Raw genomic sequence first — 13,546 nt, 5'->3', positions numbered from 1 at the left:
CAAAAAGGAAGAAAGACAGAAAGACATAAAGAAAGACAGAAAGACAGAAAGAAAGAAAGAAAGAAAGAAAGAAAGAAAGAAAGGTGGACTTGTGTGTTTTAGGTGTAAAGCGGAGGAGGAAGACAGCAGGGGTTTCAGGTGGTGGTGGGGGGGAGCCTGGGTCAGCTTTACGACGCCGGCTTCGGAGGCGTTGTAGGGTGGTTGCTTTTGGGAATGGGGCACTGCCGTGGAGGACACGGACAAATGAGGTTGGCCTACATCACAAAACCACGTTTAAACTCTGGGATTTTTTTTTTTTACCTATGGAAAAAAAAAGGTTAAAAGAGACCCCGGTTTCACCTTCAATGAAAAGCCGAGAGATCCAATTCAATCCATTTAAATCCACAAAAAAAAAAATTCAAATGTTCCATTCTCGAAGAAAGAGTGGTGACCTACAGATATCGGATTTTTTGCTGCCCCCCCGGGGGAACCCCAAAGGATGGAAGTGCTGCGTAAAATTAATTGCTGGCGACGTCCAGTTAAGCGCCCCGGCCCCAGCAACAAAAGGCGGGATGCCATTTGTTTGCCTTGACCATCACAGATGCTGCACGCTGCATGGGATGCCCGGACAGGGGGCCCATTTTCTCCGCTGGTTGATTAATCACGGCGGGCCGGGACAGAGTTACATACAACTTTAGTAGTTAACCCTCCGTCACCTCGGCCGGTCCGACTGCCAAATGACTTCACTGCAGAGACCGAGATGATGAATACCAGCCAGCTGCGGAGAGGTGGGGTCCTGGGGAGGCGGCTGGAGCAATTTTGTGTATGGCGCACATAAATGGGGATGGGGGGTGGGGGGGGGGGGGGTGGAGGGGATTGTAAGATTGAAGATAAAAGATGGCTGGAGTTTGTGGACTAAGGCCAGAGTGAAGCCAATTGCGGAGCCTACAGACATGGTCCAAACGGATGCGGATCCCGGTTGAAGGGGGTAGTGGTGGTAGTTGACGGCAGCCCACAGAGGGAGTGGGGAAAGTAGGAGGTGTGGAGCCCGTGGGGGGGGGGGGGGGGGTTACACACAGACTGAAGGTGAAAATACGACTTATCGAGGGGGGGTGCAAGAAACACAGCTCAAAACGCTCTAACAGTGCTAATCCGCGCTCGAGACCAGACGATACGGCTCCGAAATACCATTCAGAGAAAGGCCTTCATCCTTCAAATAAACCTGGATTGATGTTTTTCACCATCTTTAAGAGTGGTAATCCCCCCTGCAGAAAGAGAGAGAGAGAGAGAGAGGAGAGAGAGAGAGAGAGAGAGAGAGAGAGAGAGACTTATTGGCCACTTTAGACCGGGAGAAAACATGGTCTCCTGTCAGATGAGGAGCCACACGTACTGGAACACCGCTGGGAAGATGAAGACTTGAAAATGATATACTCTGTGGACCCAAAATGGATGGATCCAGAATGGAGACTGATCCAAGATGGGAGACATGGTGGGAGAATTTTGACTTTGGCTTCCTCCCCAAGTCACAAGCAAAACTACAGCAGAAAGCGGGGGAGGTGACCATCGGGGACATTTACCGTTCACCAACAGTTTATGACCAGCATTCTGGAGTGGAACACACACACACACACACACACACACACACACACACACACACACACACACACACACACACACACACACACACACACACACACACACACACACACACACACACGCAGGTTCCATTCGGGCAGATGGACAAAAAGCTGTCATTGCACACTTTAATCGGGCATTTGCGGCATTTCTTTTCATTTTTTTTTGTTGGTGGTGGGGGATGGGTGGGGCAGTGGGGGCTTAGTTTTGGCTAGAACAGGTCCCATCTGATTACACAATTATGACAATATTATAACAGATGTCCAGACCAATAAAGTTCAATTCCGGAAAGACTGCGTGTAATGTGAGTAATTGATCCATTTTTTTCTTTTTTCCTTTTCTCCATTTTAACACTGGCCCTCCCATTTGCAGCCCCATGCACCCAGGTCCATATGGCATTATGGTTTACTGGCCGCTTCGACCGCTGATGAAGTGCTGCCGTTCCTCCAGAGGAACCTGTTGGAGAGAAGGCGACGGCCCGGCTGTGAATTACAAGGGCTTTTTTTATGAGGGCTCCCAGTAAAAAAATAAAAAAAAGGTACAACAAAAAACAAAAAGATGTCTTCCGCTGTTCAAACAAGGCCGCCGGGGTTCTGCCAAATGCACAGGAACCCTCCCCTCTCCCCCCTCTCCCCAAATCCTCCCTTCCCCTTCCCGCGTCGGACCTCAGGTTGCCTTCCCTTTCCCCACATCCTTCCAAAAGACTCCTCCGCTGAAGAAAGGGGGATGTTTATTATGATGCAAAACCGCAGAGGCGAGGAGCAATCACAACACATTGTACCTCTCATGCCGTCGGATCAGCGGGCTCAAAAAACTGGGGTAAAAGTTAGGCGCTAAAAGAGAACAGCTCCTAAATCCCGTTGTTTAAAAAAATAAAAAATAAATAAATAAAAAGCATGCTCACCTTGAGTTCAGCAGCGGGGCAGAATGCAGCCGTAACAAAAGACTGTCTTTTACCCGTTTTTTTTTTTTTCACTTTTTGCAGCAGCTCAATAACTACTGTATACGCACTCACATACACATTCTTGTGCTGGTAAAAGTGAGGGCCGAGTAAATACACCTGGCAAGCAGTGGCGTAAGTACCGACGGTGCAACTGGTGCTCATCGGGGCGCCCGCGATCTGCACCCTGCTGGGCCCCGTGCCCTGGTCCTCCAAATAAAAAAAAATGTTGTTTTTATTTTAGATGTAGGTTATTTTATTTTACTCTGTTTCCTTATTGAATGAAACAAAAAGCCTGTGTTGGTGTGTGTGTGTGCTCGGGGGAGCCCATATATCTGGCGGCCTGATGGCGTCAGCGGGGGTGGGGCCTCCCACCCATCCGGGTACCTCGCGCTGAGCACACTCTGCTACGTGGGTGGCCACTCGGCGCTCACGGCCGGATGGGGCGTCTGGTCGGCTGTGGTGGGCCGGGCCTCACCCTAACGCGGGGTGTGGGTGGTCATGGGGGTCCCGCCCGTGCCTGGCGCCCACGGCCCGGGTTTTGCGTCCCGGCTGCATCTTGTGCCTGCACTTGGGGGTGGGTTGTATGTGTGCACCCCTGGAGTGCGGCTTCTCCTCGTGCTCCCTGGGACTGGGTTATGCTCCTCGGGGCCAGGCGTCCGGTGTCTACGTGGCTGCGGAGCTCGGGGGGGTCTTTGGGGTCTTTTCCGCTGCTTGGAGGCGCCACGACATAATACCGATCTTATACACTGGAACCAATTAGGATAAGTCCCCACGCACGCACGCACGCACGCACGCACGCACACACACACACACCACCACACCTGCTTTGAATGCACCCCAGCACCCTCCTGGTTGCATCCCTCTCCTTTCCTCCCTCATTTACAGCAAGAGGCCACGTGACCAGTTGTTGTTCCAGTTTTCCTGGACCTGATTAACATTTTCAATACATGTTCCGATGTTTATGCTTTCCGTGTAAATGTTGCTTGGTTCTATGTTTAATTGTCTCACCCATTGTGATTCTCCCCCTCTTGGAGTAGTGATCAGTTGTTTATAAACCCAAACATGGTAAAATAGTTCTCCAAAGAGGGGGGTTGGTGACGGTTCTGTACAACAAAATCTGTGCTCCTGTCATCCTACAGGTCGTCCACAGGACAGAGTTATTGCAGCAGTTCTTGATGATTTAAGAATGAATAAAGAGTTGCATTGCAGGTTGAGAACTTGAACTCCACTTGCAGACTAACTCTGTCCTAGATTAAATGGCATATAGATCTATTGCATGCCCAGCATGCTAACAGCACAGGTAAAAAAAAAAAAAATGAATGTGGTCACAATTGCCCCATAGCAAAATCTATCTCTGCTCTTTAGATAAATATCACATGACTACATTACTGGTTTCATTTTGATCGACACTGTTTCATTTGTGTTGTTGAAGTTGCAATTAGACACATTTTTATCTAATTTTCATCATCATCAAAAAAACATTTATAGAGAGTGAATGAGAACCTAATATGCAAAATTCACTTTTTCAGTGCTTGTGCGCCAACATCTGGGTCTCTGATGGGCCTACTAACACACAAACTGTGAAATAAGACAACCCAGTCATTTTTTGTGAGTTGTCTGTTTCAGAAAACATGTCTGAAACGAGCTGTTCAGTTTTGTGTCTCAGTACTACGTCACGTTGTGACTCGGTATAGTTATAACCACCCTCACCTAACTCAACAAACAAATCTTATAAGATAAAGAGTAATTAATAACAAATGTCCATGAAGAAACTGCCGACGATGGAAATGTAAGTATTTTAAAAATAATTCTGCTCTTTATTTCTAAAAAAAAAATAATAATAAAAAATAAAAAATCATGGTTGACGGTAGGCTGCGGCGCCCGATCTGCTGTGCATTTCTCCAAACAAAACCAAAAAAAATTCTGTGTTTTTATTGTAGATGTTTTTATTTATTTTATTTAGTTTTCCAACATTTACATTTGTTTAGAACATTTTTGTATACTGATAAGGTGAAAACAGCAAAAGAAGAATCAGTCCAGCAAAGTTACGGAGTAAATACCTCGGAACCCGGAAGCCAAGTTCGAACGCCATTGGCTCACAGCACTCAGGGCCTTGGGAGGGTGGCTCCTCCCACAAAAACAGCCCATTTTAGATTGGTATGGAGGCATGTTAGAATGCCTAGAATGCAATAAGTGGTATTTTCAGCAAAAAAATTAAAAAACATGTTTTGGGGACCTTTACTTGTGTAAAACGGAACATAACAGGTCCCCTTAAGGTCCAAACAAACACAGAACAGAGCCGAAAACAAACAACACCCTGGTTAATCTAGTGACTTCACCCCAGCCGACTGGTGATCGGTAAACCGCAGTTTTCTGGATTATGTTGCAAAAACAATAAATGATTAACTAATTAATTACTTCCTTAATTTTCTTGCTACCTTAGTCATATTCACTAAAATGAAAGAATTTTCCGGGGAAAAAAATCATATCCTATTTACCACAAGCGGATTTTTCTCCCTTTAGCTCAGGTTTAAATATTGTCACGGTCCTTATGATCCGATTATTAACTTTTATTAACTCACATTTAAACAGCGATACTGATTGCGATTTAAAATATTTTACAAAATATATACATATTTTTAAATGACCTTTTTTCAACCAACCATGTGTGCTGGCGTGTTATGTGGATACACTGCTGGTTATTGTGCTCCAAACTTGTAGGCAAAACAACATTAATGGGACTTAAAGTGGCAACAATTGATATGAACGGCAAAATAACATCCGGTAGTATATATATATATATATATATATATGCATATATCCATATGCATATATGCAATAATTTCATTCTTATCGCTTTTACCTGAATGTGAATTGTTGTGACAGAGGTTCATTATTTGGTCATTTGGTGATTATTCTTAGATTTATTGTTTCTATTTTCACAACTTTTATTATTTCTTTTATTATCTGTTTAGCTATCTAGCTATGTCATGTTTTACCTGCCTGGTTGAAAAAAGTGGTTGTATTTTGGCTATGCTGGTCCAATTAACCATTTTAACTGTGTACATTTCATTCCTGTTTATTTAAATCACTATTTACCAACTTTAGTTGGTGAGTTTGGTTTTGTTTGGGTCTCGCTTAGTGGACAGCGCTTTATAATATTTCACGTTGTCCTTCCTGCAAATATAGTCGAATGTTTTCAGCTGAAACAGCAATCTTTGCAGGACATTAAACTCAACTTGTGATCAACCGGTTGAACAACGGTCATTTCAATTTTAACTTTTTTTTATATATATATATAAACAAAAAAAGTGAAGAACCTCAGGGAATTACAGAAGGTTTGGGGGCACCTGGCAGCAGAGGAACGTGCCCTGGAGGTTGACGGGGAAGGTGCGGTCCCACTCCCCCAGGCTTGTGCCTTCACTGGCCGAGCTCTGACGCCGCCTCCATCCACCAGCAACGCCACCATCAGCAGTGTCAGAGAGCAACGCCGATGATCCTCACTTCACCTCACAAGAAAAATGAACGAAAGCCTGTCACGATGCACGCATTAGAAACCGGTTCTGATATTACAGCGCGCGTTACAAATAAAGAAGGCATTTCTAAATATTTGGCGTGGACGATGATTACTAATATAGAATAGAAGTATCACACAATTAAATTATTTTTATATTGTGATGCAGATTTTGTGAAATTATGGAATATAAAGAATATAGAATATAAAATATAAATTATATTTATCACATCATTTTTTATTATTTTGTTATAATTATTGGTAGTAATAATAATAATAATAATAATAATAATACATCTTGAATTCAAACTGTAATTTATTGGTTATTGGTCTGATATCATACTGTACTCTGTAGTTCATATTAGTAGCAACACTAGCTGGTTTACATATTATTATAGTCATCAGTATTTTTATTACTGTTATTATAGTTGTTATTATTATTATTATTATTATTATTATTATTATTATTATTATTATTATTATTATTATTATTATTATATACACACATCACTCGTAAACCAACCTGACTTCAGTATTGACTAATAAATAAGGCGCATCCATAGAGAACAGCAACACACGTGTTGTAGTTCCCAAAAGACCTAAGGCCAACGTTTCAGTTATTTTTATCTTTTAGTAGGCCGCCATCTGCTGGCCGAGAATGAACTTACAGGCTATAGTGTTTACATTGACATGTATTTATTTAGCAGACAATTTGTCCAAAGCGACTGACATGAGAGGCTATAAACAATCAAAGCAAACATCGACCATTGGAGCAACCGCAAACCTAAGTGCATTTTTTTAATATTGTTTTTGGTATGTTAGTGCAATATGATACACACTTAAATATTGTGAGTGCATTGTGTCAAAACAACAACTTAAAACTAGCCAAAAATCAACAAAAACAAGAATAGTTAGTCATAGGATCAGGTATTCAGCGGTTCCTGAAACCGCAGGGATTCCAGGTGTTTAACACCTGAATAACAGCAACATTAAGACCTGGAGCAGGGGGAGAGCTGTGGGTCATATGGCATACTGTACGTTAGACATACCGTATGAATGCATACACCTTGAATGAATAAAGTGTGATTTGTCTGAACCATCTGAATAGTTTTCCCTTCTGGAGAACAAATTCAATCTGAGGAACATCTGCATTAAAGCAAAATTGGTGTGCCATCTAAATCTATGACTTGCCTAAGGTAGGTTAAGAGAGTAGAGTTCTATTCTATTCCATCTGACCTCATCTGCATCCACTGCCAAGAAAGCCACAGTGGTAGGTGATCGGAGAGAAAGGAGCTGGTTCGGATGACTCCTAGATTTGGATAAATTCTACTCTACCTTCCAAATAGGTGGATGAAAGCTTTCAGGATGTTCCCCCCTGACCTTTCAGCACGAGCTCTGTCGCCACAGCCTCCGCCTTCCTCCCGTACAGGTCCACCATGGCCACCTTGGCGCCGGCCCTCTGCCCATCCAGACGCAGTCTGGTCAATAACAAGATGACAGGGTCAGCAAAACCAAAATACAATATCAATATCTTCAATGCTTTCTCTGCAATCATTCTATACAATAACGGTGTAATAACTGTGAAATAAACATGCAATGATTCATAAATATTATGTAATAACACTGTAATAAGTTAGTCTAGTTTATCCATACTGTTTATGTATACACATTATTATTTTTATTCATCATGTACAGAGATATCCAACAATAGCCTTTTTTTTGTAATTTTTCTTTATTCGCGGGTAGAGCACATTTAGCATATTCTGTATTTCTTGTTTTTTTAAGACTGTTAAGCATTCCGTTTTTTTATGCTGCTTGTCTTTTTGCACTACAACCATAACCAAGACAAATTCATTGTACATGAAAAGGCACTTGGCCCATTAAACTGATTCAGATTCAGATTCTAATTGATTTAGGGTCCGTATGACCGCTGGCGTGCCGTGGCGCTCCATAGGACAGGGCAGTGGCCTTTGCTACTGATGGATGATGATGTTGCCGTCTCTGAGGGGACTATGACCTTGAAGGGAAAACAAGACAGGTGTTTAAACTAACTTTAAAACGCTTAGACACATTCTCATGGGTGAGGGGGAAAAACAACAACAACAACAACAACAACAACAGACGTGCATCACGTGCGAATTGTCGGGGACGAACAGGTTGAACTAGTACTTGATATAGTTGTTCTTGTTTGCGTTGATAAAGGCCGTGACAAACAGTTCCGCACCGTTGCCTTGACAAGACGTAGCAACAAAACGATTCGATTTTAAAAAGCAGTGATATCAACCTATTCCTGTATAAGGGGAAACTGTTTAGCTGTTTATACAACATTTTGGTCTAGTGTCTCCAAACGGACCTCAGTGGAACCTCACAGCCGTTAACCCAGTGTTCCCCAACCTTTTTTCTACCACGGCACACTTTTTACAATTAAATTATCCCAAAGCACTACACCACCATCCTGTAAAGCACTGGAAAAACGTCAGCAACATGTATAATAACTGTGGTTATTATTATGGCCTACTAAGAGTAATGCAATTCGCTCAAACCGAACAACTCGTATGAATGACTCCGGAGTCGGGAGTCATCCCAGAGTGGGCGAGCTAGCGACAAACTGAAAATAATCACCGAGGACTGAAGGCCAAGTCAAAAAAAGGTCAAGGCATTCAGCCCAATTCAAATCGAAGGTGACTGACTCTTTGCATTGCACCAAAATCAATCATTTTGACAGAATTCAATTATTCGTGTGAGGATCCCATTCACAACTCCGAGCCGAACCCGACTCTTCTGACTCTCGCTCGTCGTTCATTACGCCGACAACCGAGGCAGAACATCGAACAACTCTGTTTACCGAGTGAGTTGTCAAGAGCCGAATCTCAAAAAGGAGTCGAACCTTCCACCACGACTCATAGTTTTCACTTTCGGGATGAATCTTGCTCTGGCGAACACAGCGCTGTGGAGTAACTGATCCACTAGACGCAGTAGATCGATTGGCGCAGCCTGGCAATTCTGATCTGGCAACACAAGTGCTAAGTTCCACTATTTTATTCTTGTTTAAGTGGAATCTGATCAAAATTTTATTTTAGTGAAATGATAATTAAAGCTGCCGCACTTGCTACTTATTGTTCACGAACGGAAATTATTTAATTTGAAGTTGTAATATATATATATAATATGTTTTATTATTATTATTATTATTATTATTTTCCTGACGGGACTTGTTTTATTTTGAATATTCAGTAAAATATATTATAAATCTCCTTGCCTTCATGACTTAATGCTCTATACAGCCTGATTATCAATTGTTTTTAAGCTCAATAAACACAGGTAATATTTGAGGGGAATTTCTCCCATATGTCTGGCACATTGAAATCTTCCAGGACACGTGGACCGGCACCAATTTTTTTTCTAATGCAACATCTAATGGTGATCTTCCCGCCACGGACCAGCATCTTCAGGGTCTGGCCTTAAAAAGAAAAAAAAGACTAATACACGAAGTCATTGGCGTAACCCTAATGTCAGAATTCTGATTTTAAACTCTTGAGTTATGACTTCAAACTCTGGGTGAGTGGTGAAAGTATGATGTCGTATTTTTGTCGGCCAACCCGGAAGTTAGCATCACCCAGGTTTCCTTGACAAAAGGGATTAGGATTGTTCCATTGGTTTTTGGATTATTGCAGAGAAAAAGCTCTGTGGCGAACAAATGTCTATGGTACTTACACATTTCACTCCCATGGCCTCCAGTCACCAGACCTCAATCCAATAGAGCACATTTGGGATGTGGTGGAACGGGAGATTTGCATCATGAATGTGCAGCCGACAAATCTGCAGCAACTGTGCTGCTATCAAGTCAATATGGACCAAAATCTCAGAGGAATGTTTCCAACACCTTGTTGAATCTATGCCACGAAGAATTAAGACAGTTATGAAGGCAAAAGGGGGTCCAACCCAGTGCTAGCAGGGTGTACCTAATAAAGTATCCAGTGAGTGTATACTACAAGTTGGAAAGTTTGTATGGAATCCTGAAAGTGCCACAGTGATGAATAAATGAATAAAATGATAAATAAATGAAGAAATATAAAAATGGATAAAGAAACACCTGGAAAATATATAGTATACAGAAAAAGATTGCTAAATCTGGAAAATTAAAATAGAAATAGAAATTGGTGTAAATCACAATTGATTACTGCGTTATTTTTTCCACATTTGTTTTTTTTTATATTTTCTTCTGTTTATATTCAAATTTATTTGGTCATTTATTTCCAAATATTTCTTCATCTATTTCCATATATTTTTTATTTGATTTAATTGTTTATATATATAATTATTATATATTTTTTTCACATTTATTTAATCATTTATTTCCGTATATATTTCTCAAATTATTTCGGCTTTTCCTGACGAGTACAAACATCAACTTGTTTGGGCCCTCCCATTAAGTCCGAGTAAACGCTCCAAGATGTATAAGTTTGGTTCCAACCTGCTGCTGGTAAACCCTGTGGAATGTAGGACTTGATTCGGTCCAGAGGAACTTCCCGGGGACGTCGTCCAGCTGCTGCTGGCCTCTCGTCAGATCTCTCGCCGAGTCCTATGGTTACACCCTGCAGATTGTGCCGTACAACTTCATCAATATCTGTACTTGTCAGCGCGTTTCCACCGTTACAACTTCCACCATTGTCAAAATTAATTCTGAATCACCACTTTCCTCCACCCACTGAGCAAGAGTTAAAATAGCTTGTCCGAGTTCACTTCTCAGCTCTTGTTCAAATTCTGCCGTAAGCCATTATGATTTTTGATATATATATTTGATATATTATCATTTGATATGTCTTGGCGGCTACGGGCTAATGCTGCGTTCATGACTAGTAGCTGGGGAACTTGCCAACTTCCTACCCTTCATAATATACTTCTATGCCGTTCACTATGAACGCCGCATTGGTGATTTACGTTTAGGTGGCGTTACAGAACAACACGTTGGGGAACCCAGTCATCAGTTTCCGTCTAGGAATTATGAGATAGAGGGCCATTCATTTTCCTCAGTGGAGGTGGGAAGTTTCCAATTCCCAGTTGTTGTGAACGCAGAACATTGACATGACCAGTCATCAGCTGTCTGGACTTAATGTGTGGACCAAAACAAGTTGATTGACAGTTTGTGCTCATCAGGAAAAGCAGAAATAAATAGAGAAATATACATAGATCAATGAATAGATAAATGTCAAAATATATACGAAAATAAATAAAGAAATGTATTTGGAAATAAATGTGAAAATAGATATAAAAATGAATAAAAAAGAAATGTGGAAAGCAGTAATAAATTCAGATTCACACCAGTGTAGATTTCTGTATTAAGATTTGTCCATCCTTTTCTGTATATATTTTCCAAATGTTTTTTTCTTTCTTTTTATGTTTCCCCATTTATACATTTTTATTATTTATTATTAATTTTAATTATTATATATTAATTTTAATAATTTATTCATTTATTTATATTTTTATTTATATATTTATTTATCATTGTGGCACTTTCAGGATTCCATAGCGAAGGAGTTAAAATGCAGCTCTGCAAATTCTTGCATCAGGGACAAACGCCCTAAAAAGCCGATTTGATAACAGTGGAGCAGCATGTTTTTTTCATGTTGCCAGGATCTCTAGTTTCCAAACAACCCCAGAGAGAAGTGACGTGGTTAACCAAGCCGCATACTTGTTTTAATGTGGTAATCCGTCAGATTATTTTTTAAAACAAGATCCCATCTTTGACATTATCCCATATGATGCCACTTCTAAAAAAACACTATTCAATGTGTTTGAGTTAGACGCATGCTCCTCTACATGCAGTCTCTCTCCCAGACAGTGTGGCCTTAAGTATCCCAACAACAAATCAAGGCTTGAAAGCTCAGAAGCACAGGGAAGTGGGGCGCCGTGACATTGCGCCGACATGGTCGCCGGTTCAGACTCTCCATCCTGCTGGCGACCGGTCGGACAAGGGTTGAGGGTTCACGCTGTGCTTAATCTTCCGCTTTCCTGGAGGACTGAAATGCGATAAAGGCTCTGACGCAAAACCTTGTCTTCATCCTTGAGGGAATGTTACATGTTGGTGTTCACTATGGGGTATTGCTAAATTCATCCATACAGCCCTTGAATGTAGTTACGTTCTAGCAGGGCTTCATGGATAGACGGACGGACGGACCGACAGACAGACAGCATTTTAGGTTATGCTTAAACAGCATAAATAGGCATCACTATATTTAATGATCTTAGAAACTGTTGAAACAAACTCCATTGACAGGGCTACATCATGTTAAAATTCACCTCACATGATCAGTTATGTCACACAAACTGTGGGCCATGTGAAGCAGCCTGTTTGGCGTAGTAAGACGCGGCTGCAGACGGCAGCTCAGCTTTCTCTCACTGTCTAGGTCGTGGTCCCTCGCCATCTCCCGGAACTGGTGGGCTTGGCCAAGTCATAATGACTTTCACTATCATGACTTTTTGGACTATGCTAGTCACTGAATAAATGTATGTTATGATGTAAAACATCAAGGGTATAGCAATAAAAGGATTATGACAGTATTAAAATCTGTGTGAATTAAGTTTAAGGCTTGACAGCTTGATTAAATGTTGAACAATTCCTCATCTGTGTCTCCCACGGCAGCTATGAGAGCATCACACTGAAGGACACCTCCTGGACAGTCGTCAGCCCCATCGGCTTTACCTACAAGGTCACTGGGACCCACGGGCTGCTGGACCTGAGCAACGACATGCTGTTGCTGGGACACATAAGGGACTAAAAGCAGCTAGAAGACAGTAGAAATAATCCCAAGCCCCTCATGCAATTCATCGCCATGGACCAGATGGTCTACAACCTTTACGGCCCCAAGATGACTGACTAGTTTGTGGCCCGCAGCGTCCTGTATCGAACCCTCGCTCTGCCCGCCACACAGGAGAACAAGTCAGTGGAGCTGGTCGTGGAGATCCTTGAGGCGTTCCACAAGTATTCCATCGACCTGGCGCACAGATTGAGAAAAACGGTCACATCCCTCCACGGATATCATGGCCATTGGTGGAGGGATGTGCTCGGACATTGTCGCCTCCCTTTACAGGCGACACACCCCTTACATCCAGGTCGCAACCACACTGCTCTCCTGCCTTCCAAATGCCCCCATTGTTCCAATCTTGCTTGATCTTCTTTTCTCCTCACGGATGGCCTTGATGAAACATGAAGGGCTCTTTTAGGTGCTGGAGAGACACAGCCAGATCCTGCTGTACACCCGATTCCAGTCTAACGGCTCTGTGTACGGAGGTTACTGCTTAAAGGCGATGTCGCTCTGCAGCCATCTAGCCATTGGACCATGCTGGAGGTGTTGGCCCATAAGCTTTGGGAGGAGGACCTGAAGGCAAGTGGACTTCATGGACTTCAAGTGGACAGCCATCTCATCAGTCCCAAGCTCAAGATGGTAACTGAGCTCTCAAAGCAAATATAG

General features: G+C 42.2%; 2 protein-coding genes across 2 annotated transcripts in view; one reads left to right on the top strand and one right to left on the bottom strand.

Annotated features, from left to right (window-relative positions):
• LOC307230194 (uncharacterized protein) overlaps positions 1–7,509 on the bottom strand; it is a gene marked incomplete at both ends in the record, with an annotated part of 21,965 nt that extends 14,456 nt beyond the window's left edge. The window contains 4 exon segments of the mRNA XM_080000429.1: positions 125–221; positions 751–787; positions 5,908–6,056; positions 7,452–7,509. Of these exon segments, the coding sequence (XP_079856555.1) occupies positions 125–221; positions 751–787; positions 5,908–6,056; positions 7,452–7,509 (341 nt within the window).
• Positions 7,508–13,546, top strand: eevs (2-epi-5-epi-valiolone synthase; the record flags this gene model as incomplete). Its single annotated transcript, XM_080000428.1, is given in 6 exon segments — positions 7,508–7,572; positions 12,718–12,850; positions 12,854–12,952; positions 12,956–13,087; positions 13,089–13,229; positions 13,397–13,546. Coding segments are annotated over 6 exon segments (720 nt in total).

The sequence above is a fragment of the Zeus faber genome, assembly GCF_960531495.2.
Source record: "Zeus faber genome assembly, chromosome: 5".
NCBI lineage: Eukaryota > Metazoa > Chordata > Actinopteri > Zeiformes > Zeidae > Zeus > Zeus faber.
Note: the sequence above shows the minus strand (reverse complement) of the source record. Positions and strands in the feature narration are given on the sequence as shown.